Source organism: Chelonia mydas, chromosome 22 (assembly GCF_015237465.2).
Source record: "Chelonia mydas isolate rCheMyd1 chromosome 22, rCheMyd1.pri.v2, whole genome shotgun sequence".
NCBI lineage: Eukaryota > Metazoa > Chordata > Testudines > Cheloniidae > Chelonia > Chelonia mydas.
This window is the reverse complement of record NC_051262.2, coordinates 2,707,102-2,730,807: the sequence shown is the minus strand read 5'-3', so window position 1 is coordinate 2,730,807 and position 23,706 is coordinate 2,707,102. Positions and strand designations below refer to the sequence as shown.

The 23,706-nt window shown below is 51.0% G+C and overlaps 1 protein-coding gene across 1 annotated transcript in view; it reads right to left on the bottom strand.

The window, feature by feature from the left end:
* ESAM (endothelial cell adhesion molecule) overlaps positions 1-23,706 on the bottom strand; it is a 90,931-nt gene that overhangs the window by 15,353 nt on the left and 51,872 nt on the right. Inside the window, exons 2-3 of the mRNA XM_037882327.2 lie at positions 5,718-5,875; positions 656-869 (exon numbers count right to left, since the gene is read on the bottom strand). Coding sequence (XP_037738255.1) covers positions 656-869; positions 5,718-5,875 — 372 coding nt within the window. The remainder of the gene's footprint in view (positions 1-655; positions 870-5,717; positions 5,876-23,706) is intronic.

Genomic DNA, 23,706 nt, shown 5'->3' with positions numbered 1-23,706 from the left:
CCCAAAATTTAGATTTTCTTTATAGATTCTCTGTAAGGTGTACGAATAGCTTACATTTCTCCCTCAAATTTAGTACCATTAAATTTAATTGGACTTCATGTTACCCCTTCCCCTAAGCTTGGTTTGTGTCTCTGAGATGTCTCACAATCATTTATGGTCCTGAACAACCCAAATAACTTTGTCTCATCTGCAAATTTTGCTACCTTACTGCTCCCCCGCACCTTCGCTTTCTGGATCATCAGTAATCGATTCGGGACATATCACCTTGAGGCACTTGCTCTTTACCTTCAGCGATGAGGTTTTATGTTAGTGCACCGGGCTATGGGGTGTGATCATGACAAGAGACCCTATCCAATTCTCCTTTCTACATTGCGCTCATCACCGTGGTAACCGACTGTCTTAGGGTTCCGGACCACAACTCTCCGTTTCTAGACAATTAAACTCAAGTCTCTTTCAGGAACAGTTTTTAATCTTTCATCTCTCTCCCCCAACAGCAACCAGCCAAGACGCCCACTGCAGGTGGTGCTGTCACAGACTGCCCAGCATGGAGCTGCACGTCCCATTTGGGGCCACTCTGGTGCCTTGCATCAGCCCCCACAGCCCCAAAAGGGCACATCTGGGGCTGGGAGGGAGAGCGCGAGGACCCAGAACTTACCCAGAACAGTGAGGTTGATGAGTCCAATATTTTTTCCGTTGATGGCATCTTCGTCCAGAATGTTGACCGTGCACATGTATTCGCCAGAATCCATTTCCTGGGTGTTGTTAATGGCAATGGAAATATTGAAGGAAGGCATGGGGTGCGCAAAGCCAGTCCGGTTCTTCAGGTATGTCTCCTGCACTTTCACCGTCCCGTCCATGTACGTCAGTATCTGAAAAGGGAGAGAAGAGAATACAATGCACCTGGGAGTCCTGCAGCCGTCAGGGGGCAAAGGAGTGGTGCAAGGGAGTTGCTTTGGCTTCAAGAGGCACATCTCCAGATTGCATCCGAACCACTAATCACCTGAGCCAGTGGGCGTGAAGAGGCAGCTTCACGGCAGTCAATCCTCATGATCAATCCCTCTGTGGATTAGGGCTTGGGAAGCACACAAAACACGAGGGAAGCAAAAGAGAGCAACAAGCATGACCCACAGAGGTGAGGGTAAGGAATGGTGGAGGGACTAAGGGAGCCAGGACAGAGGAGACTCTGGGACGGGGCTGATGAGGGCACCAAATACTTTCCAGGGATCAGCATCGCTGAGAGAGGGCAGGACAAAGAGTAAACACGGGGAAGCCAAGACTATGCAGCTGAACATCCCGACGCTCCCCAGAGTGCTGTGCTCCAGTGAAATAGAACACGAGAGGGAGAGAGAAGTGGGCCAGGGAGAAAACGCCCGGTGCTCAGATGGCTTCTGGAAACAGGAGCGGTGCAGAGATTTCGGGAGGCTGTTCCAGAGCATGGCAGGAGCTGCAGGGAAGAAGACTCCCGCACCAGTCGGGGGAAGCCCAGGGCTAGGTCAGAGGAGGGAGTGAGGCAGGGAGTGAGTGAGAAGATCTAGGAGGTCACCTGGGCTTTAAATCAAGGAGGGGCTGGATCTCGCCATGACCGTGTAGTGCCACCGAGGATGGGGTACACATCTTTCACACGACAGAAGGTGGGCACAGCAGAAGCATTTTGCACATGCTGCCCAATGGAGAGCTGGTAAGTGGGAAGGCCAGTGAGAGGAGCTCCTGGGAGAGGAAAGCCAGCAGGAGGACACAACAGAGGTGGGGCTGAGGCAGACGCCCAGAGGTGATGGTAGACAGTGGAGTAAATTTAACAGCCATGACAAGCACAGCAAAAGCACAGACTCCCCAAAGGAGGTGCCAGCGGCCGAGCCACCATCGCTGCAGGGCCGCGAGCAAGCACGGCCAGCGAGCAGCGTGGCAGAGTGCAGGACGGAGCAGGAGCTACACCTCTAACAAAGGTCAAGCGAGGCTTGAGCTTAGGTGAGGGCAGAAGGAAAATGAGAGTAGAGAGAAGCTGGGGGACAAAGCAGTTTCTGCTGGACTTCAAAGGGCTCAGATCCATGGCGGCCGGGATCCGGAGAGCCCAGAGCTACAAACGCCACTCACGGGACCGAGCCATTTCAACCAAACCGTCCCGCTGGACGAGCGAGAGCTCTCCTCTCTCAGCGCATGGGAAGGAGTCACGATCCAGGCTCAGCAGTTCATCAGCTCCTGCAGCCTGTTCCCCACCTGACGCGGTAACAGTCTGGCACCTCACAGCGATGACGCTGGGTTGCTATGGGGGTGGCAGGACCATCACAGGGACGGGAGAGCAGGCGCCGAGACCTGATGGGCTCTTGAATCCAAACAAAAGCAGAATAGCTGCCTAGACACTGGCGCCATAACGTCACGGCTGTTCCTCCAACAGTCCCAAGGTGAGGATGCTGCTCTGGACCGATGTGTGACTCACCTGTGCAGGTACCGTTGGGTCAGCACATATTTAACCAGCCAGAACGCTAATATTTGACTATTGTTGTCCACAAGTCAAGTTACACTACAAAGCGTGGCAAGTTCTGTTCTCAGGGCTGGTGACTTAGCCTTGAAACGCGCTGTGGGGTTGGTGCCGAACCAAGATTTCATTAAAAAAAGGGCAGCCATCAAACTTTGGAAGCATCCGTATATTTCTCGGCTTAGGGGACCTTCCTAGCTTCTGAGCTGGTTTACTTTTCCGGCTCCTGGTTCATAAAGACCCAGTGCTGCTTTATCATTGTCATAACTGCTGTTCTCATGAGTTTTTAGTGAAACATGGCAGTTCTGACACCATCCCTCCCCCTCGTTATGGGAGAAACCCACGTGAGGATAGGGGGCAAACTGGAAAAAAAAGTGGTAAAACTCTGCCAAGCTCCACCCACTTTATTCAATATCAGCCCCCACTGAGTCACTGCTGATGACCGAGTCCTCACAAATGAGCTCCCAAGATAGTGATGATCTCTGACCCTTCCTCTCCTTTCCTACATGAGGAATGAAATAGTTAACAATGGTGACCATTAAATCTCCATCGCTGGGCACTGAGTTAACCCTTCACTGGGAACAAGGGGACAATTCACATCTCTACAAGCGATCGCCCTTGGTTCTCTGCGGACTCAGGCAGACATCTCTGCATCAGTCACACTGGTGACACATCAGAGGCAAAGAGCATCCCCTGTCTCAGCCACGCTTTCTTTACTTAGTACACACAAGACATATGTTAAAAGAACATTTTAGTTGCAAAGTCAAGAGCCCAGGAGTTGGGAAATGCCAGAACGAAGGCTGCCCACGCACAATGGGGCAACCCTTCAAATACTGAACATGCACCAGGAATCCACAGATTACAAAATTCAGAGACGTCAGTGGGACAAACCTGGCGACACAGGTCACAGCAGCTCTCCGGCTGCCAGGGACTGTGCCCAACCAGAGACTAACGTATTGTCTCCGCTCTAGGACTGGCACAGCCCGGCGACCTGGCAGTTCTGGGAGTGAGGGAGGTTGACTCTCTAGAGGGTGAACCTTTGGACAACACCAGGAACCCTCAGCACGCCGTCAATGCTGCAGTGGAATCAGCGGGCCGCCTCCTCCCTTGGTGCAAGCCGGCGTCGTGACAGGGACCGCGGCGGAGCGATGTCTGTTTGCGCAGGCAGAGTCACCCCCAGCAGGCAGCAAAGGGTGGGCAGGGAGGAGCAGCATGGCCTGAGGGCAGGAGACCGGAGACAGGAGGGCGGCCTGCATGCAGCACAGGGGAGGAGGACGAGACAGCCTCAGAGCCTAGAGCCCAGGGCAGCTTTCAGTCAGGCCAGGTACCCATGACAACTGGGGGGTGAGGGAAGGGAGCACTTTGAAAGGGCAGTGGCAGAGCAGGTCTGGTACAGCACAGGGAGGTCCCTTCCCTGGGCTCTCCCGGCCCCTTAGTGCACGCACTAGCCTGGCCCAGCTCCAGCTGTCCCTGCGCAGAACCCTTCCTATGGGCTCCTCTCACTTCTCACAGGCCTGGTGAGGCTGCAGTGGGTCCCTCCCATCCCTCTCCGGCCCCAGGAATCTCTGCCCCCCGGCTCCTCCTGGCGACGTAATACACTATTGTCTGTGTCAGCGACCTGGAGAGCTTGCTGTACACCGCTCCCCGTGGAGATTCCCCCAACAGACACTCCTTTGTGCTTGGAGTCAGAACAAGCAGATGGAAATAAAAACTAGTCAAGTAACAAACTGGCTCTGTCGAAACTGGGCGGTGCAACACTTGAAAAATGCCACCCCCCCCCCCCCACCCTCTCACACACACTTTCCTCGGCGTTTGGAAAGCCCTGCTCACACCGATGTGTTGCAATGCCTGGGACAAGGCCTTTTGTCTCACTGAACAGGCTTCTCCTCCACAATGGTTTATCCCCAGGGTGTAGGGGAGGCCCAGGTATTGCAGATGCACCCAGGACATCTTTTGGGGTGGCGGGAGCCCTGTTTTCTAGGACTGGGCAAAGAAAAGTACAAGGGTTTCATCAGAAACATGCGTGAACCTGGGTCGCGTTTACCTAGGAGGAGCCAGAGCGGTTCCGTGAGCAAATCTCACCCTTCTTGCATGGACATTTTGGAAAAGTTTCTGAATGGGAGGAGCTGGTGCCTCCAGAATCCACATTGTCCAGTCCTGGAATTGAACCCAGGACAGGAAGCTGGAAGACCCTGAGTTTTATCCCCACCTCTGCTGCCGACTAGCCTTCTACAGAACTTGGCAAATATTTCCTTGCCTCCCACAGCCCCAGTGACATACGTGGCCAACTCCGTTTGACAGACAGGGTCCCAGACTCAGGGGCACGGGAATAATTTGTATAGTGGGGGGTGCTGAGAGCCATTGAACCAAACTGTAAACCACGTCTATGATGGAAACCACTTCAAGCCCGGGGTGCGGCAGCTCCCCCTGCACTCCTACTTCCAGCGCCTATGCCCAGACCGAATGACCTGTCTAAGATGAGCAGAGCTGGTGTAGCCGTGTCAGTCCCAGGATCTTAGAGAGACGAGGTGGGGGAGGTAACATCTTCTATCAGAACAACTTCTGTTGGGGAGAGAGACGGTTTTGAGCTCCACAGAGCTCCGCTCCAGATCGGGGAGCATCACAGCTAAATACCAGGTGGAACAGATTTATTTAGCTGCGACGCTGAGAGTACCTGTCCCAGCCCTGAAGAAGAGCTCTGTGTGGCTCCAAAGCTCGTCTCTCTCCCCAACAGAAGTCGGTCCAATAAAAGATATTCCCTCCCCCACCTCGTCAGTCTAAGTTGACACAGAGACAAGAGGAGAAGCCAGGCCCGTGTCTAAGCTCCTAGGCCACTTTCCAGGCAAACACCTAGCTTCCCCGAGGGCTTGTGGGCACTAGAGCACGCAGCTAGGCAGGGCTCCATGACCTCTGCCACAGCAGCTATCGAGGGAGCCCACACTGGACGCACTCATTCACTGTCACACTTGCCCCCCAACGAGGTGCGGGTTACCATCACTGACTGCAGCTCCCTTAGCTCCCAGCTCCCCCTCCCAACTGAACAGGAGCACGGAGGAGCCAAGGGAGGGGAGCTGGTAGCTGAGGTGCAGCCAGCAGCTGACACTCTCACCCTGTGGTCACCAGGGAAGCATCTCCTCTCGCTGTGAGGCTCCTCGCCAAGCCCCCAGAGCGCCCCAGTCAGGCACAGCCGGAGCCCTGGGCTCCCCTGGGCGGTGTCCGCCTCTCTGGCCCCCATGCCTTTTACCTGCAAACGATTGGCTCCAGGTCTCTCAAGGACCCACGAGACATAGGGACTCCTCTGAGAGGTGCTCGTGTACCAGATCGGCAACACCACCCTCTGCCCTTGGATCGTAGAGATAGAGGCTTGTCCCACTCTGACTTCCAGTAGCGCCGAAGAGAGACCTGCAGAGAGAAAGAGAGAGAAATTCAGTACTAAGGGTGCATCCTGACTCCCAGGAACCAGCCCTACCACATCCAAAACTGAGCATCAAACCCCACAGCCCCCGGGCACCCACTGAGATCCCAGGATCTTGCCGTGCACCAGGCGCAAGAGAAGGGGACGCTCCACAGCTGACAACACTGACCACTCAGAACGACGTGAAACAGACACCGTAAATGATGCCTCGCACTGCAACAGCACGTGTAATCGGAGGCTCTCAAAGCACAGTGCTGACCCTAGGGAGCCATCACCGGGGTGCCATGCTTAAAGGCTGCACCGAGTTTGTGCAGTATGAATCCTCTGTCAGGCTTGAAAACAAGCGTTAAGGGGACGTGGGTGGCATGTAGGGTCATGTGTCCCCCCAGATTTGCTGCTTGGCTTGGACTGAGCATGCTCAGTAACACTGCTGAAGCGGGCTGCCCTCACTCCGCTCCCCCACTATTGGCAGACACAGGTCGTCTCCTACCCTCCCGGCACTTCCTCTCAGGGTAACGATTTCGTTGTCTGGAAAGTTACGAGCAAATCCGTGCAGGAGTCTACGACCTGCACCTGAAATTTCAGAGCTGGAGCCCAACGTCGTTTTGCGCCTCACTAATTTACACACAGATTTTGTTTTTAAACACATGAAACTGTGGACGGGTGACTCCTCTGAACAATAAACCCCAAACCTAGTTTATGCATGGACTAGTTTTATAAAAACCATCAGAAACAAGGAAGCCGTGAGCATCTTGTGTGTACCCATCACTGTAGTAGCTGAGTGCCTCACAGTCATCAGTGTATTTACCCTCCAATCGCCCCTGTGAGGCAGGACAGTGCTGCTGTCCTCATTGTACAGATGGCGAACAGAAGAATGAAGAGGCGAAGGGTCTGTTTACATCGATCACATTTATAACGTGGAAACAGAATGAAGGCCAAACCAGGGATATAGCAATACTTGGTGCTTTAAAACAAGCAGTTTCACAAAGCTGAAAACAATTATGCGCCAGATCCACTGAGGGAAGAATTTAATCAGAGACACATGAATGATAATTGGGAGTTGTTTAAGAACACTTTACTAGAAGCCCCAAAAGCCACAATCAAGGAAGGAGGCCATATTAGTTTAAAAACTGAGCTGGTTGAGAGGGAGAAGTGACGGCAGGTATAAAAATAAAATATATAATAAATAGAAGCAAGGGGAAGTCAACAGTAATTAATTTAAATCAGAAGCTAGGAATTGTAGAAAATTGATAAGGGAAGCAAAGGACACAAGGAGAAATCTATGGTCAGCAGAGTTATGGATGATATGAAGGACTTTAAGTATATTAGGAACAAAAATAATCCTGCCAATAATATTTGTCCATTACTAGATGGAAATGGCAAAATTATAAATAATAATTCAGAGAAGACAGAATTGTTCAGTAAATATTTTTGTTCTGTATTTTGGGAAAACACAGACGCTGTAGTCATATCATATAACACTCTCTTCATTCCACTGGAATCTCTGGAGGAAGTTAAACAGAAGCTAGTAAAGTTAGACATTTTAAAATCAGCAGGTCCAGATAACTTGCATGCAAGAGTTTTCAAAGAGCTGGCTGAGGAGTTGATTGGACTATGAATGTTGATTTTCAACAAATCTTAGAGCACTGCGGAAGTTCCAGAAAACTGAAAGAAGGCTAATGTTGTGCCGTTATTTAAAAAGGGGAAACAGGATGACACAGGTAATTATAACTGATCAATTTGACATCAGTCCCAGGCAAGATAATGGAACATCTGACATGGGACTTAATTAATAAAGAATTAAAGGAGAGTAATATAATTAAAGCAAATCAATATGAATTTATGAAAAATAGATCCTGTCAGATTAACTTGATATCTTTTTTTTTTGGATGAGATTACAAAATTTGACTGATAAAGGTAACACTGCTGAGGTAATATACTTCGATTTCTGCAAGGTGTTTGACTTGGTACTGCATGACATTTTGATTAAAAAGCTAGAATGAGATCAAATTAACACAGTACACATTAAAGGGGTTAAAAACTACCTAACTGGCAGACCTCAAAATGGAACTGTAAACAGGGAATCATCATAAAGCAGGTGTATTTCTAGTGGGGTCCAACAGGGGGTGCAAGGTGTTGACCCTAAGCTATTTAAAATTTATCAGTGACCTGGAAGAAAACAAAATATTAATTGATAGATAAAGTTGGCAGATGACATAAAAATTGGCAGAGTGGTGCATACTGAAGAGGACAGGTCACTGATACAGAGCAATCTGGATCTCTTAGTGAGCCAGGCACAAGCAAACAATACGCGTTTTAATACAGCTAAATGTAAATGTATATATCTAGGAACAAAAGCTCTAGGCCATACTTGCAGGAAGCAGTGAGTCTGAGAAAGATTTTGGGGTGTTGGTGGATAATCAGCTGAATGTGAGCTCCCAGTGCGAAGCTGTGGCCAAAGACCTAATGTGACCCTGGGATGCATAAACAGGGGAGTCTCGAGTAGGAGAGGAGAGATTATTTTACCTCTGAATTTGGCAGTGGCATAACCATGGCTGGAATCCTGTGTCCAGTTCTGGTGTCCACAGTTCAAGAAGGATGGGGTAGGATCTGAGTTACTACAGAAAATTCTTCCCTGGGTGTCTGGCTGGTGAATCTTGCCCATATGCTCAGGGTTCAGCTGATCACCATATTTGGGGTCGGGAAGGAATTTTCCTCCAGAGCAGATTGGAAGAGGCCCTGGGGGTTTTTCGCCTTCCTCTGTAGCATGGGGCACGGGTCACTTGCTGGAGGATTCTCTGCTCCTTGAAGTCTTTAAACCACGATTTGAGGACTTCAATAGCTCAGACATAGGAGAGAGGTTTATTGCAGGAGTGGGTGGGTGAGATTCTGTGGCCTGTGTTGTGCAGGAGGTCAGACGAGATGATCATAACGGTCCCTTCTGACCTTAGTATCTATGAATATAGGCTGGTGATAAATTGGAGAGGGTTCAGAGAAGAGCCATGAGAATGATAAAGATTGGAAAATCTGCCTTAGAGTGATACGCTCAAAGAGCTCAATCTGTTTACCTTAACAAAGAGAAGGTGAAGGGGTGACTTGATCACAGTCTGTAAGTACCTGCATGGGGAACAAATATTTAATAATAGGCTCTTCAGTCTCGCAGGGAAAGGTCTAACACGATCCGGTGGCTGGGAGTTGAAGCTAGACAAATTCAGAGAGGAAATAAGGTGTGCATTTTTGACAGTGAGAGTCACTAATCATTGGAACAACTCACCAAGGGTTGTGGTGGATTCTCCGTCCCTGACAATGTTTAAATCCAGACTGGATATTTTTCTAAAAGCTCTGCTCCGGGAATTCTTCTGGGGCAGGTCTCTGGCAGGTGCTATGCACGGGGTCAGACAAGATGGTCACAGTGGTCCCTTCTGGCCTTGGCATCTATCCCCACTGCAGCAGGGAGCTTGTCTCCCGTGCGGGTAGAGGTACACGCACTTCCTCTGCTCGAGTGCGCTAAAAACTAGCAGTGTGGTCGTGACAGCCTGGGCCAGCTGCCTGAGTAGAATCACGCCGAACCCCAAGGGCACGTACTCGGGAGGCCAGCCTCAGCCCGAGCTCAAGCAGAGCTGGCCTGTGTACGTCCACCCGAGCTGGGACTTCCAGCTCCCAGCTGCAGTGTAGGGAGTTTATGGCACAACAGGGAACTGAACCCATGTCTCCGGAGTCCCAGGCAAGTCCACTGGACCCTCCTGCCTCTAATCTGATGTTTTTATTCTGATCACAGCATCTCATGAATAAAAATGCCTTAAAAGATGCTTTCTATGAACTCTGGGTACATAACATTCTTGATGCCAAAGCTCCTGTCAAAGGGTTTCTACGTTAGCTGTTCCAAACAGGCTCTCCTGCACTGTCTCCAACTTCACAGCAACAAGATTCCACAGCAAGATGGGAGCGTTGCAGGACACTGAGCTCAGCAGCAGCTGGGTCCCTGCTCCCACGGTACTGAAGAGCAATGCAGGGAGGGAGCTTCCCCTGTAGTGCTGCTTCATAATCCAGCAGGGCTCCCCCTCCCACACCTCCTAGGAAAGCTGCAGAGATGTATTTGAGGCTGCCTGGTGCAGTTACAGGCAGAAGTTCAAGGGTTGAGCTGGCACAGGGGATGGGTGGGGCAGGGAAGTTGGCAGGGAGCAAGGTGGTGTTTTCATACCAGCTCAGCTGGAGCAACAGCAGAACAAATCAGGCACTCAAGTGGATGCCGACACTGTTTAAACTATCTGACCTTTAAAGTACTGTATCATTATTGGGCTTCAGAGTTAACAGCCCTTTTGAGATGAACAGGGGAATTCAGCTCTCTTTACAGCTCTGACTGTACCAACCTGTATGGGATTTGCAGGGCGAGAACAGGCTATAGGACGGAAGAGTTTGGAGGAGGCACTAGGAAGTCAGTCTGTGTGCACATGGCCTGAATGCTAGCGGCAGCCCCTCTGTAAATAGTTCTCTTAGTAAAGAGCCACTTGAGTTTGAAAATCTGGAGCCCTCTCGCGTTACGACTTAGCATGCAGTACGTGCAACAGTGACAATGCTAGATAACGTCAAACTAAGGTTCCCCTCACAACCACAAGGGCTGGAAACCCTGGTTATCTTTAGATGAAAGCTTAGCTTCTCCAGAATCTGAACAAGTCTTGGGGGGCTGCATCGTTGCCAGTCTGGAGGGTTCAAAAGTCATGAGTGTGGCTCCTCCCAAATCAAGAGATTGGTTTAAAAATACATGCGATTTTCGGAGTCTTTAGGGGGCACCTGTGTCACATTTCGACCTTTTCTCTACAACTGTGAGACCAACTTATTTTTAATTGAAAGCAGAAGATTCTCACCTAATCTCCTGACTCCAGAAGGTGAAGTTTTAAGAAAAAATAACTGCAGTGAGACCAGAGAGAAAACAGAGAGTTGGCAACACTGGAGCCGGCTGAACACCTCCCTAGAGTTGGGCGGGGTTTGGCATCCCTGATCCATAGCGTTTGTATTCTTCTGTCACAGCTGAGGAGGGGAAACTCCCAAGACAGTGAAAGTGAAACGGTTTGCAGGACAGTTTGTGTTTTTTGGATGAGGGCTGTGGCCAATGGACCCGTCCTTCTGTAAAGACACTGGAAACATTTCTGTTTGTACTCTCGCTGCAGATAGGCACTGGCTGCTTCAGCTCTTCTGGCTTCTTAATGTTTTAATTGTAGTGGCTCTCACGGAAACATTTCAAATAGAAACTAATGGCTCCTGATAGTGACGAGCCCGATTCTCACTGTTCCGATTTGTATACAGCAGCTACAGGGTGATGCATCAGCTGAGATCTGACTGGCTGAGATTATGCTGCATCTTTCTGACATTCCAATACCACGAACATGCCAAAGAGAGAGGCGACTTGCCCACAAGGGAACGGGAATCATCATAAAGCCCTTGGACTTTGCCCCCTGCCATTTCCGTTGACTAAATTCCATAAATAACCTGACTGCAATGTTTGTTAGCATCAGAAATACAATCTATTAGCAGGAGGCCTTGTATAGAGGGGCTAGTGACCAGAAACAAGTTGTCCAATGAATTTTAATGCACCAGCTCCCTTGGGATTTATTTAGAAATGTTGATCATGTGTGTTTACATTTGTGCCAGCAATGATGAAGCTGGATGAGTGGATTCTTGGGGCTGTGTCTCTGCAATCAACCAGAGCTCTTCCGTCCACAACATACATGCAGGCAGGGCTGCCAGCTGGATGCAATAGATTTCCGAGCTATAGGCTCTTCAGGGCAGGGGATGGCATTTTGTACAGCATCAAGTACAGCACTTGGGCTCGGGGAAAATAGTCACCGTGTTTGTGACTGAAAATTGGTGTTTTACAGTCAGTCCTACACACTTCTGGCTGCCTTCTGCTGTATGTCAATTGCGCTGCAGGGGGCAGAGGAAGCCGATTTCGTTCCTGCCCATCCTCTTGGCACCTGGCAAGGTGGTTTGCGTAATGTCACGTGCTCCAGTTGGATGTGTGTGAACACTGGAATTTATAGGGGCCATAAAAATTCCATGTGATGAAATGGAAAAGATTGGAACTGTTTAATTTAGAGATTAAGCGAACATGAGAGATACATACAAAAAAAGTGACAGCTGATAGAAAACTGGCACCCTTATGTAGCCCCCGATACAATGCAAACGCAAGAGAACAGTCACTGAAAATGAAAGACAACATTCAAACCTGATCAAAAATACTTTTAACACGGTGTATAATTAGCTGGTGAAACTCCCTGACCACAGAATATCAGAAAGGCAGCTCATATGCAGAACCATATCTATCTATATCTAAGAACATCCATAGTTATAAACTGACAGGACAAAAGTTACATGGGACATAAAGCCTCATGGTTCAAGGCACAACCCACCACCAGTGGCCTGGAGTCAGAAACATCCCATATGGGCAGGTTATCCCATAATTGTCCACCAGGGAGCTCATGCGCTTGCCTCTGAAGCAGCTAGTCCTGGCCACTGACAGACAGGATTATGGGCTAGATAGACCCTGGAATGAAGCCTCCAGGCGTCTTTGGAAGCCCCGTTTCACAAGCTATTTGAACCTGAATGGGGCCAACTGAGCAGATTGGTTAGCTGGCCAGCATGCAATGGGCCAAATGGCACTGACAGTTTGCAAACAGTGCTCTCACCTAGCTCCACGAGCAAGTCTCCAGGGATTGACCCCTCTCTAATCCCCTTCTGCTGGTGGCTCAATATTTGCTGCTTTTCCAAGAGAAATATTCATACCCAAAGTCAGCAGGTCTCATTGGTTACCAGCCACTGCAAGGCCCTGATTCTGCAGAATAATTTGGCATGCACTTAAGCACCCTGCAGAACTGGGGCCTCAAACACGTATGGGTTACACATCAAACAATGCATGTGGCTGGAACGCTGGTCCGGACCAGAGGCCCACAAATCAGGAACTGGCACATTCAGTGCTCAGTCCCCTTCCCACTTAACCAATGGCTGAGCCATTTCCCCCGATAAATTTAGCAAAACCAAATTTGCTTCCAGACTGGATCTGATCATCGCAACAAGAGCGATGACGGCTCCTCCCTCTTGGGGCTCCCGCACCCCAGAACAGCACAAGGGGTCTTTGCTACATGTTTGTGCTCCTCAGGAGCGCCGAAGGATGTGCCATCTGTCTTCAGAAGGGAAGGATTTCCGGGCTCTCGAGGTCGAGCATTCGGTAAGAGGATGCAAGACAATGGGAATAAGACATTTCCCTGCACACAGGAACAGCTCTGACATCAGGACCAGCCATTTCCACAGGACCCCGCCAAAAAACAAAGCCCTGGAAATGCTCACGACAACAACAGGAAGTTGCACTTATGGCCTGTTTGATAAAGCATCTAGATTTGTTTGAGTCTCGTTCCCATCTACTGGCATCCCGCAGGCTCCTCCGGCTGGTTGTTCCTGCCTTACCCTGGCCTCTTCCTCCTGCTGATAAGAGTGCGAAGAGTCCTAGGCAGCTGGTTCAAACCCCCTCAATTCCTCTGCACACGCTCCTGGTACTCATGGCTGGGGACTCGGTGGGGTGACCTCTGAAATGAGTACAAGGCTATACACAGCAGGGGACCAAAGGTCTGACGACAGCACCCCATCAGAGGGGACTAACAGAAGATCCAGCTCCAGGACCATTCATATGACTGTCCACCTTAGCATGTGCCTAATGGCCTCTTTCCTTGGAGGGAGGGACTAGGTGACATTGGGCAGCACGTGAGATGACGACCCAGCCGACGTAGTCTTCATTCTGGGCTGCAGAGGGGAGCTTGGGTACATGTGCACGAGGACGCTGCATCACAGAACTTACAATGCTCTTCACAAGGGAAACGCGGAGTAAGACGCACCCCCTGAACTGACAGAGGATGGAGCAGCTCAGTGCCCAGCTCAGCCAGATTTCCCTCCTCCAGACAGCGGACAGCCAGAGAGAAAAGCGGGAGAACAGGCAGATTAACATTGCATTGAGGCAATTAGAAGATTAAACACCTCCTGCAGAAGAGTTCTTAAAGGGGAAAGTGGGCCAGGGAGGGGGATTACGAGGTCTAAACATGGCCCCTCAATATGGTGACTGGAGTGGGCAAAAATACCCCTGAATTTTCGGTTTGCTAAGTTGTAGCCGTGTCGGTCCCAGGATATTAGAGACAAGGCGGGTGAGGCAACATCTTTCATTGGAGCAACTTCTGTTGATGCGAGAGACACGCTTTCGAGCTACGCGGAGCTTGCCTTCAGATCTCAAGAAGAGTTCTGTGTGACTCGAAAGCATCTCTCCCCCAAACAGAAGCTGCTCCAATAAACGATATTACCTCACCCACCTTCTCTCACACCAATTTTCTGGCTGTTACAAGAACAACCTAATCGTGTGAAAAATTGGTTGAGTGGCAGAAGAAGGTCTAGAAATAAACATTCCTTGAGCCCCAGCTTGACAGCCCTTGCTTGAGCCACTTTTCAGTTATTAGTTGTCCACATGCCTAGACATGCCCGATCCAGGCAGCGGGGCCCACTCTCCTTGATGGCTTATTAGTGCCTCTACCACATGCCTATGAACCTGGGAGAGTGTAGATGGCACGTCAAGGCACAGACACCTTCTCAAATGGCAGGAAATAAGTTCTTCCAAAGGTCCTTCCTGTCTAAGGCTCCCAAACTTGCCCCGGTCCCAGCACCGACTTATATGGGACCAGTCTAGCGAGACCATAATAGGACTGAGTGAAATCTCTCCACTCGCTCTGCTGCCATTTGTCAGGTGTTAAATTTCACTTCAGCATTTCAGGCCACAGCCCAGCCAGACCCATTGTTTGGACAGAGGCTTCCAAATGATCTGTGCCGATAACAGGGATCCAGCAGGGGACCCGACTCCACTTGCAGGGTTTCCAGCGTGGGGTCAAGTCATAAATAGTCATTTTGTAGTTTTAATCCTCCCCGCTCCGTCCTCCAAGGTGCTGCCTGTCAGAACAGCGGCAATTAGTAGCCTTCTAAAATTAGCTTAATCTGATCTCCAGTGCAAGTGCTAGAGATCTCTCCGGTGCGAGGCTCAATCTCTCTCTCTCATTAGATCTCATGGCCTGGAATAGAAACATTGCCCAGAGAGGCTCAGACATACACTGGTCTGTGATCTGTGTCATACCTATGCAGAGGATGTGAATCGGGCCCTCTAGGGCCAATTTCTCAGCATGTTCAGGCTTTCCATCTCATTGGATTGTTATTTTCTAGAGTCACTTATTACTATGCAGCACCGAGAGGCCCCAGCTGAGCTCGGGGTCCATAAGAGACGGTGTCCCTGCCCTGCAGGGCTGACAGTCCAAGGGTGGGAGAAAATGGATTGTGCAGCCAAGGTGCATGGAGATTAAGTGACTTGTTAAGGTCACACAGGCAGAGCAGGGAATTGAACGGGGGTCTCCTCAATCCCAGTCTGGCTTTAACCATGCAGGCCCGCCTTCCTCTCTGGAGTTTATTAAAATTCATCCAGTTTCCCCTTGATAGTCTCCCTCCAGTTGGGGTTATTTATGGAGGGCTCCGTTACGGAGACCCCTCGCCCCCCATTTTGACGCTGCAAACAGACAGCTGGTTTCCAGGGAGAATGCCCAAAGCAAAAGGCGGCTTGTCCCTGCCACGTTCACGGCTGCAGCAAACACAGGCCATGCTCACCGGATTAGGCACGGGCGACGACACAACCAAGAAGCAAAGCATTGGGGAATATTAATGGGATGGAAGCGCATCCTTGAGTCACACTCGGAACTTAAAGGCATCCCAGGGAGAACGCTGCTGCCCCCCAAGCCCCCATCACTGATGAGAGCTGCTTTAATTGCTGGAGTTACAACCCAGGAGATTATTTTCCAACACTGCAGAAGGAGGATCAGCTGGAAAGTAATCTACTAGAGAGGTCAACAGTGCACTGTTGGAAGGGGAGAGGCAGAGAGCTACAGCCGGAGAGATATTTGCCTCTGCTTCCTCTAGCATCTGAGAGGGGCTGGGTCACTCAGTCACATCTAAAATGTTTCTGGGCCGCGCTGCCAGATCCAAACAGGCTCTCCCTGGGGCTGATCTCGAGCTGAGCATACCAGGAACCCCTTGTTAGAGTCCAATCCCTGCCCTGCCCTTCTGCCCGCTTCCAAACAAGAGTTAAAACAGGCTGACCCTGTCAGATCCGCCGTGACAGCGAGCAGCTGGCTTTCTAGCAACAGCCCACGTGCTCTCTCTGCACTGGGTTTCCAATACGTTTCCAAAGCCCATTCCCATTTACATAAAGGGCTCTAATAAGGGCATTGATTAGCTGCCACCACTATGGATCAGTTATGTGACTGCTCCGGCAGGTCAGGTCATGGCACTAAGCCATAAATTAATAGCTCCATTATTTCATGCATCCTAGCATGCCCTAGGAACAGGGCATTCACTCTTCCATTGGCTGTGACAGCTGCACATTAGCATGTGCTCCCGGCTCCTCACCCATTATCTGCTTGTACCCACCTCTGCACCCTCAGGGAGGAGCAGGGGGAGGTGATGATGGACGAGGAAGGAGGACTATGGTGGATGACCATGATCCAGCTGTGCAGCAAGTCAGGACCTGTTCCATCTGCTACATCTGTCCATCTTGCTTCTTCAGTGCAGCTTTCAGTCTGGCCTCACTATGCTGGGGCGAGCTCTGCACGTAGGTCCAGGGACGTGGTCTTGCGCTTCCGAAAGTTCGGCAGCCACTGCTCATCATCCCAGACCTGCATGACGACGCGATCCCACCGGTCAGTGCTTGTTTCTCGAGCCCAGAACAAGCATTCCACCACCTGCAGCTGCTCTGTGACAGCCACCAACAACTTGAGTCGGTTCTCGCTATGTCCCACAGCAATCTGTCTCCAAGGAAGCGTCATGCCCCCCATTGATTCGCTTCTTCTCATAGCTCTGCAAATGCTTCAAGATCATGCGCCCTGAGCTTGCAACGCTCATAACAGTGCAGAGCTGGGCAGGCTCCAGGCGTCTGTCAGAGATGACGGACAGCAATGGGGGGGCACATGGGTTCGTGGGGTTTTGAAAAAAAAAAAAATGGAGCGAGAATGATTGATGCAGATGACATTACGTGATGGAGACAGTTGCAAACTGTTAAGCTGGTCCCTTGCTCCCAGTCACCCCTGCGTGACCTGTTTCAGCCCCATCGTGCATTGCCAACACTTCCCAAAAGACAATGTGCTGGATGATGTTGAGTTGCACACTGGGATACCTACCCCTGGTGCACCATACTTCGCATCGGTACAAGCACGCCTGGTGAGTTCGCACACCGCTGACACAAGAAGCCAAGTATGCATGCGCACAAGTGATGTATTAACTGTGGCGGCTGTATGCCCACGTAACTTGAGTTGACGTAATTTTGTAGCATAGGCATGGCCTAGGAGTCTGGTGGGAGAGGGCCTTCTGTGGCTTAGTGTCCGTTGCTTGAGAAGAGGTTTAAGCTAAATGGGGAAAAGCTTCTCTCCTACCGGACTGGGGGTTGGGTTAGCCTGGGATCACTAGACCAGTCCAATGGGGCAGGCTCTCCCATATAGACAAGTTCTCAGTCACTGCCAGGGCGCTAGGGGTGAACAGAGTGAAATTTCCCCTTGTGCAGAGGGCCACTTCCAGTCCTATGCATCCCTCAGGTCCCTCTTACGAGGCCTGGGGCAGGCCCGCTCCACTGGTGCAGTTTCACCCAGAGCCAATACCTAGGCAGGTGGTGTCTAGCAATTTCATCACAGCCTCTTGTTCTAAGTGCTGCTACCAGGCTCCAGGTTTGCACAGTCTGGGCGTAACCATTAGTCTTCATAAAACCTCTGGGGCTTAGAGTAATTTCAAGCATGATATTTTATGACACATGAATGGAGAAATGGTAGCAATAAATCTAGCTCATCCTGAAGTCTAAGAAACCTAAACTGGATGTGCATGCATCACCCTCCATATCTCAGCCGGTCCTATTAATGATAGCCAGGGACAGTGACCATGAACACAGGGCTCCTTTACCCAGAGAACCCCAGACAAGGGGACTGCCAAGAGAGCAGCACAGAGAGCTGGGAGGAGGGTGTATGGCAAAGAGGGCCCTCCCAGAGGGCAATGGGGAGCTGGCTCCCCTGGGGGGTTACTATCTGCATGCATTGACAGCGGGGCTCTGTCTGACATAACACAGAGGTAGATGTCACAAGTGTAACACCAGTAGACCCCGGTCGTTGTCGGGCGGGATCGAACCTGGGACCTCTGGAGCTCAATGCAGGAGCCTCTACTGCATGAGCTAAAAGCCACGTGACACTTAGCTACGGCTATAGAGCAGACTCATTCATTTCGAAGTGGTCTCGGTGCCACTATACAGGACAGAGCACCACAACCAGGAGGAACAGGAGTTACACAAGGCCCAGGAACACCGCCAGCATCTGCCAGCCGCACCAGCTCCACCGGCTGGAAATGGCAGCTTTGGTGAAAGACAGTCAGATTGTGGGCGATTCGAGTGATGTCCCTCAGTCAGTCAGGGCTCTGAGCAGGGCTTTGCTGTTTTGTCAGGAAGAGGCATCCCAGAGGTCGGAGCGCAAGGCGGACAGCCACTCCAAGCTCTCGTCATTGGGGAGCTCTTCATTCCCACGGACAACCGGGGGGGCGGGGGGGGGACTGCAGCACACGGCCTTTCACCAAAGCGCAGATTGCTCCGTGCAGAGAAGAGAGACCCAACCCAGGATGGGCCTTGGGAGGAGGGCTCGATCTAGTCCGGGGTGGGCAAACTTTTTGGCCCAAGGGCCACATCGGGGTTCCAAAACAGTATGGAGGGCCGGGTAAGGAAGGCTGTGCCTCCCCAGACAGCCTGGCCCTTGCTCCCTGACTGCCCCCCTCAGAACTCCCGACCCATCCAACCTCTCCTGCTCCTTGTCCCCTGACCGCCCCCTCCCAGGACCCCCCACCCCTAACAACCCCTCTCCCAGACCCCACCCCCTATCCAACCACCCCGCTCCCTGACTGTCCCAACCCCTGTCCACACCCCCATCCCTGACTGCCCCGCAGGACTCCACCCCCTATCCAACCCCCGCTGCTTCCCACCCCCTGACCGCCCCACCCCATCCAACTGCCCCCTGCTCCCTGTCCCCTGACTGCCCCCTGGAACTCCCTGCCTGTTATCCAAACCCCCCCCCCCCTTACCACGCTGCTTAGAGCAGCATGTCCGGCAGCCGCGCCGCCCGGCAGGAGCCAGTCACGCTACCCGGCAGGAGCTCACAGCCCCGCCGCCCAGAGCACTGGCAGCATGGCGAGCTCAGGCTGCGGGGTAGGGGAGACAGCAGGGGAGGGGCTGGGGGCTAGCCTCCTCGGCCGGGAGCTCAAGGGCCGGGCAGGACAGTCCTGCGGGCCGGATGTGGCCTGCGGGCCGTAATTTGCCCACCTCTGTTCTAGTCCCTGGTCATCTGGGAAAGGGTGACAGGGAAATGGAGGAAGGGCTCTTCCCCCACAGAGAGAGGAGATTTCACTTTCAGTGCCCCAGAGAACAATGTATCGTTCTAATTGCAGCTAAGTCAAACCGGGCTTGGCTCGGGGAGCCGAAATGAGGGAACATCAGCCCCTCCGCCCAGCTCTGGCCATGTCAGGGCAGCTCTTGGCCCAAAGCGAAGAGCATGGTTACGGGTTTTGTTTGGTTGGGTTTTTAAAGGAAATTCAGCACTGCGCCAGGCAGGAGAGATCATTCAGCCACAGTAACCTGGGCTTTTAGGCCACTCAATGAAATAGAAGGGGCTTGGCTTTGTTCTGTTGCTTTGGGGTTTGGTTTTCCCCGTGATTGGCTTGCAGAGCACATGCCAAAGGCACCCGTTAGCCAAGGTCTTCACGACAAAAAAGCAGTGTTTGTACACTCCGCCACCAAGCTCAATGTAAACCCTGTAGAGACACGGCATTGTCAGTGTAACAGGTCCAAGTAAGCCCCTAGGGAGGGGGCTAGCATTGATCTGGACTAACTATAACTAGCTGACACAAGCTACTGAGCTCAATTCAGCAGTACCCAGGTGAAATGTAAGGGCTTGTGAGGTCCGATTTGATGATCTAATGGTCCCTTCTTCCCTTAAGCTCTATGAACTAAATTTGATGACAACGTAAACACACAGCCTGGCTTGCAGACACAGCCACTATTCCAAGAGAGTGGGTGGGGTTAAAACGTTCGGGGGAAAACACAGTAAAGTTACACAGTGGAACCTGTTTCTCTGCCCCTGCAATTTCACCAGGGCATCCTGGTGCTCCACGACACAGAAAGCAGCTGGTGATTCCACAGAGAGGGGATCACAACCCACTAAACCCAGCATCAAGGAGCTGATAACAGCGCCGTAAGCGCCAACCGTCCCTCCAAATAAGCGTACAACATCCGGCGATGACTTCGGAATTTACTGCAAAGTTCTTCATATTTCACAGGACATAAACATGAGCACATGTGCTTGGATATTTTTAGACTTCTTAAGATATCTGTTTTTCCCCAGACACAAGTCACATTTCCTGACCATTCCTTGCAGCTCCTAGGCAGGAAGTACTGCTGCTGGGCGATAACTTAGTTTCTCAGGAAGACAATAGATTCCAAGATTTCTACAAGGCAATTGGAACAATGTAAAGGGAATTGTCTCCACCTAAACAGACCGAGCTGCATGTTGAATTCAAGGTTCAACACAATTCCAGTCCACGCGGCTCTCATTAACTATGGCTCCCCTGGGGAAAGCTGCGGGTTTCACCCGCTCCATGTATGGCTGAGAGAAATTAGCCTAACATCACTGGGCACGTTAGGGTGGACGACTCATAGCCTAAGAATAGCTAACTCCATTATAAGAACATAAGAACTTAAGAAATCCCAGCAAGAGGAAAAGGCCACTAGGCTAACAAGGCGGGCTCTTTCCAATCGTGCGGGCAGGCAAGTGTCTGAAGCTAGCCTTCAGCGGGCGTTTGGCAAGGAAGCGACCCACTGTCAGCTTCACGATGGACCCAGGTTGATGGTATTCTTAGTAAATGGCCATTCCCTGGCAGCTCCTGTGCTGGCAGTTTGCCAAGAGTCACAGTGGGGCTAGAATATAATGGCTGGGATCACGGAGGTAGCTCTCATCATGTCGCTTACCGGAGCCAGTTATGCTCCTGGCTGACATCGAAACCCAGCCACTGCCTCCCTGCTAGAGTGATAATTCACCACTGGAGTCTCCATATCACTCACTCGCGCACCGGAGATTAATCATCTCCGAACAGAGGCTTTGTAAATAAACCGGCGAGCGAGCTCAGCTGCTCCACAGTAGGCAGCCTGGGAAGTGAGGTTTTTCCCATTATTGTTCCCAGCCCTTTTATTTATTTACTCCCTCAGGAAAAGAAGGGAAGCAGCTCCCAGTTTGCTGGCCGGATTTCAAGTTAAATACTGAAACTCCCCAGCAGCATGGGGCTAACATACCAGATGGCTTTACATGGAGAGAGAAACGACTGACTCCTGAAGCAGTTCCCTGAGGGGGATGGAGAATCCCCTCCCTGCACACAAGCAGCCCGCACTGCCTGGAGGTGAGCATCTCCTGGCCACACGGACCACTCCAAACACCCCTGCCCTAGGAGCGGGGGACTGACTGTCTGAAAGTCACATCCCTGACAGGGAAGCAGCAAGGTTCAACCTTCCCTGCGAACAGGAGCCCCAGCTGTGCTCGCTCTCCACAGAACAGCTGGGATGAAAGCACACCACAGGGCAAGTTCATTCCCTTAAGCTGCCACCATTTGAGTTTCACAGAGTTTAATGGCAGAAGGGACCATCAAACCATCTAGTCTAATGGCCCAGGCCGTTGCATTTCACCCAGTTACCCCGGCACTGACCCAATAACTTCAGTTAGACCAAAGCACTACAGTTCCCAGGCAGAGAACCAGAAACACCAATGTGACACCAACGCCTGCGGCCCCTGCATGGCGAGGACCTGATCAGGTGAGACATAAATCTTAGGAAAAACTTCCTAACGGTAAGCAGAGTAGGACAATTAACAGGCGCCTAGGGAGGTCGTTGGAGGTTTTCAAAAGGAGGCTGGAGCCATCTGTCTTGGATGGTTCAGACACAACAAATCCTGCAGCTTGGCAGAGGGTTAGGCTAGATGACCCTTCTAGCCCTGTGGTTCTACAATTTTAGGCTCAGATGCCCGGCAAGTGATCCCAGTCCCATGCTGAAGAGGAAGGTGAAAAACACAAATGTCCCTGCCAAGCTGACCTGGGAGGGAAAGTCCTTCATGACCCCAAATCTGGTAACCAATTTGACCCTGAGCATGCGCGCAAGACACCAGCCAGGCACCTAAGGCAGGATTCTCCGTATCACCCCATCCACTGTCCCATCTCCAGCTGTGGCCATCTCTGATGTTTCAACATAGGAGTCTCCATATGTATCATTCACCAGGGAGAGAACTCAAAGGAGCATAACATAAGAATGGCCATACTGGGTCAGACCTATAGTCCATCTAGCCCAGTATCCTGTCTTCTGACCATGACCTATGCCAGCTGACCCAGAGGGAATGAACAGAACAGAGCAATTATTGAATGATCCATCTCCTGTCGTCCAGTCCCAGGTTTCTGGCAGTTAGAGGCTTAGGGACACCTAGGGCCTGGGGTTGTGTCCCTGACCCTCTTGACTAATAGCCATTATCGACCTATCCTCCATGAACTCATCCAATGCTTTTTTGAACCCAGTTATACCTTCGGCCTTCACAACATCCTCTGGCAAGGAGTTCCACAGATTGACTGTGCGTTGTGTGAAGAAGTGCTTCTTTTTGTTTGTTTTAAACCTGCTGCCTATTAATTTCATTGGGTGACCCTTGGTTCTCATGTTATGTGAAGAGGGTCACATCATTCAAGGAAATTCACCATCTGAAAACAGATGCTTTGTAACTAAACTGGCAATCGGGCTAATGACAGAATTTGGGTTTGCTTGTTTTAAGTTCTCACCAACACACTGGGTTTGGAATACTCTTCCTACTTGCCAGTGAGAACAAGCATGGTCAGATGTTCTTTGGATGCACAAGCTGAAGGGGCAGAACAGTCCTCCAGTCTTACACGAGCAGGTTTCAGTCACTCACTTCCAAAGCAGCTATGCTGAAAGACACAGAGGTGACCATGAACATGCCGGACGTCAGCTTAGCAAAGCAATATGGTGGAAATGGAAGCCAGTCTGATTTTGGGATGCACAACCAGAGCTGTCATGTTATGGGTGGGGGATGAGAGAGCTTCTCCCTTCAGCCTACAGATCACAGTATTCAGAGACCCAGTGCCTTGCCTGGTCATCCCTGCTGTGTGGCTAGCAGCCCTAACTGATGTGATGTGTCTGGCAGGGTAGGAGCAAAGACAGGAGAGGATTCCCTGCAAATCTAGATCCCAGGGAAACAGGAGACCCTGTTCCCAAAACTGGTCTAACCACGGGCTTGGAGAATCCTCCTGTGGATGGGGTGGAAAGAGGCCAGACCCTCTCAGGGCAAGAGGGAAGAGATGTTGCTTTTCAGGCTTCCTCCAGCAAGGTGTGTAGAACAGTCCTGCTCAGGCCCTCATGGGACAGGCTAGATGGGACTGCAAAGTTCTTTCCCATCTCTAATTTCTAGTCCAGATGCCCAAGGTCAAAGCTTGAGTCTCCAGCTCTTTGATTCCCAGTTTCCTGCTCTTACCACACTTATTGGAACTAAAACTCGGTGAATAACTGGCAGAAAACACACTCTGAACGCATTCTCCTCCTGCTTGAGAAATGTTGGCAAAAAAGAGTGACAATTCCTTGGATTTACTTGGCTGTTTGATGAGCACTTGACGGTCTGTAACAAACTCTAATGAA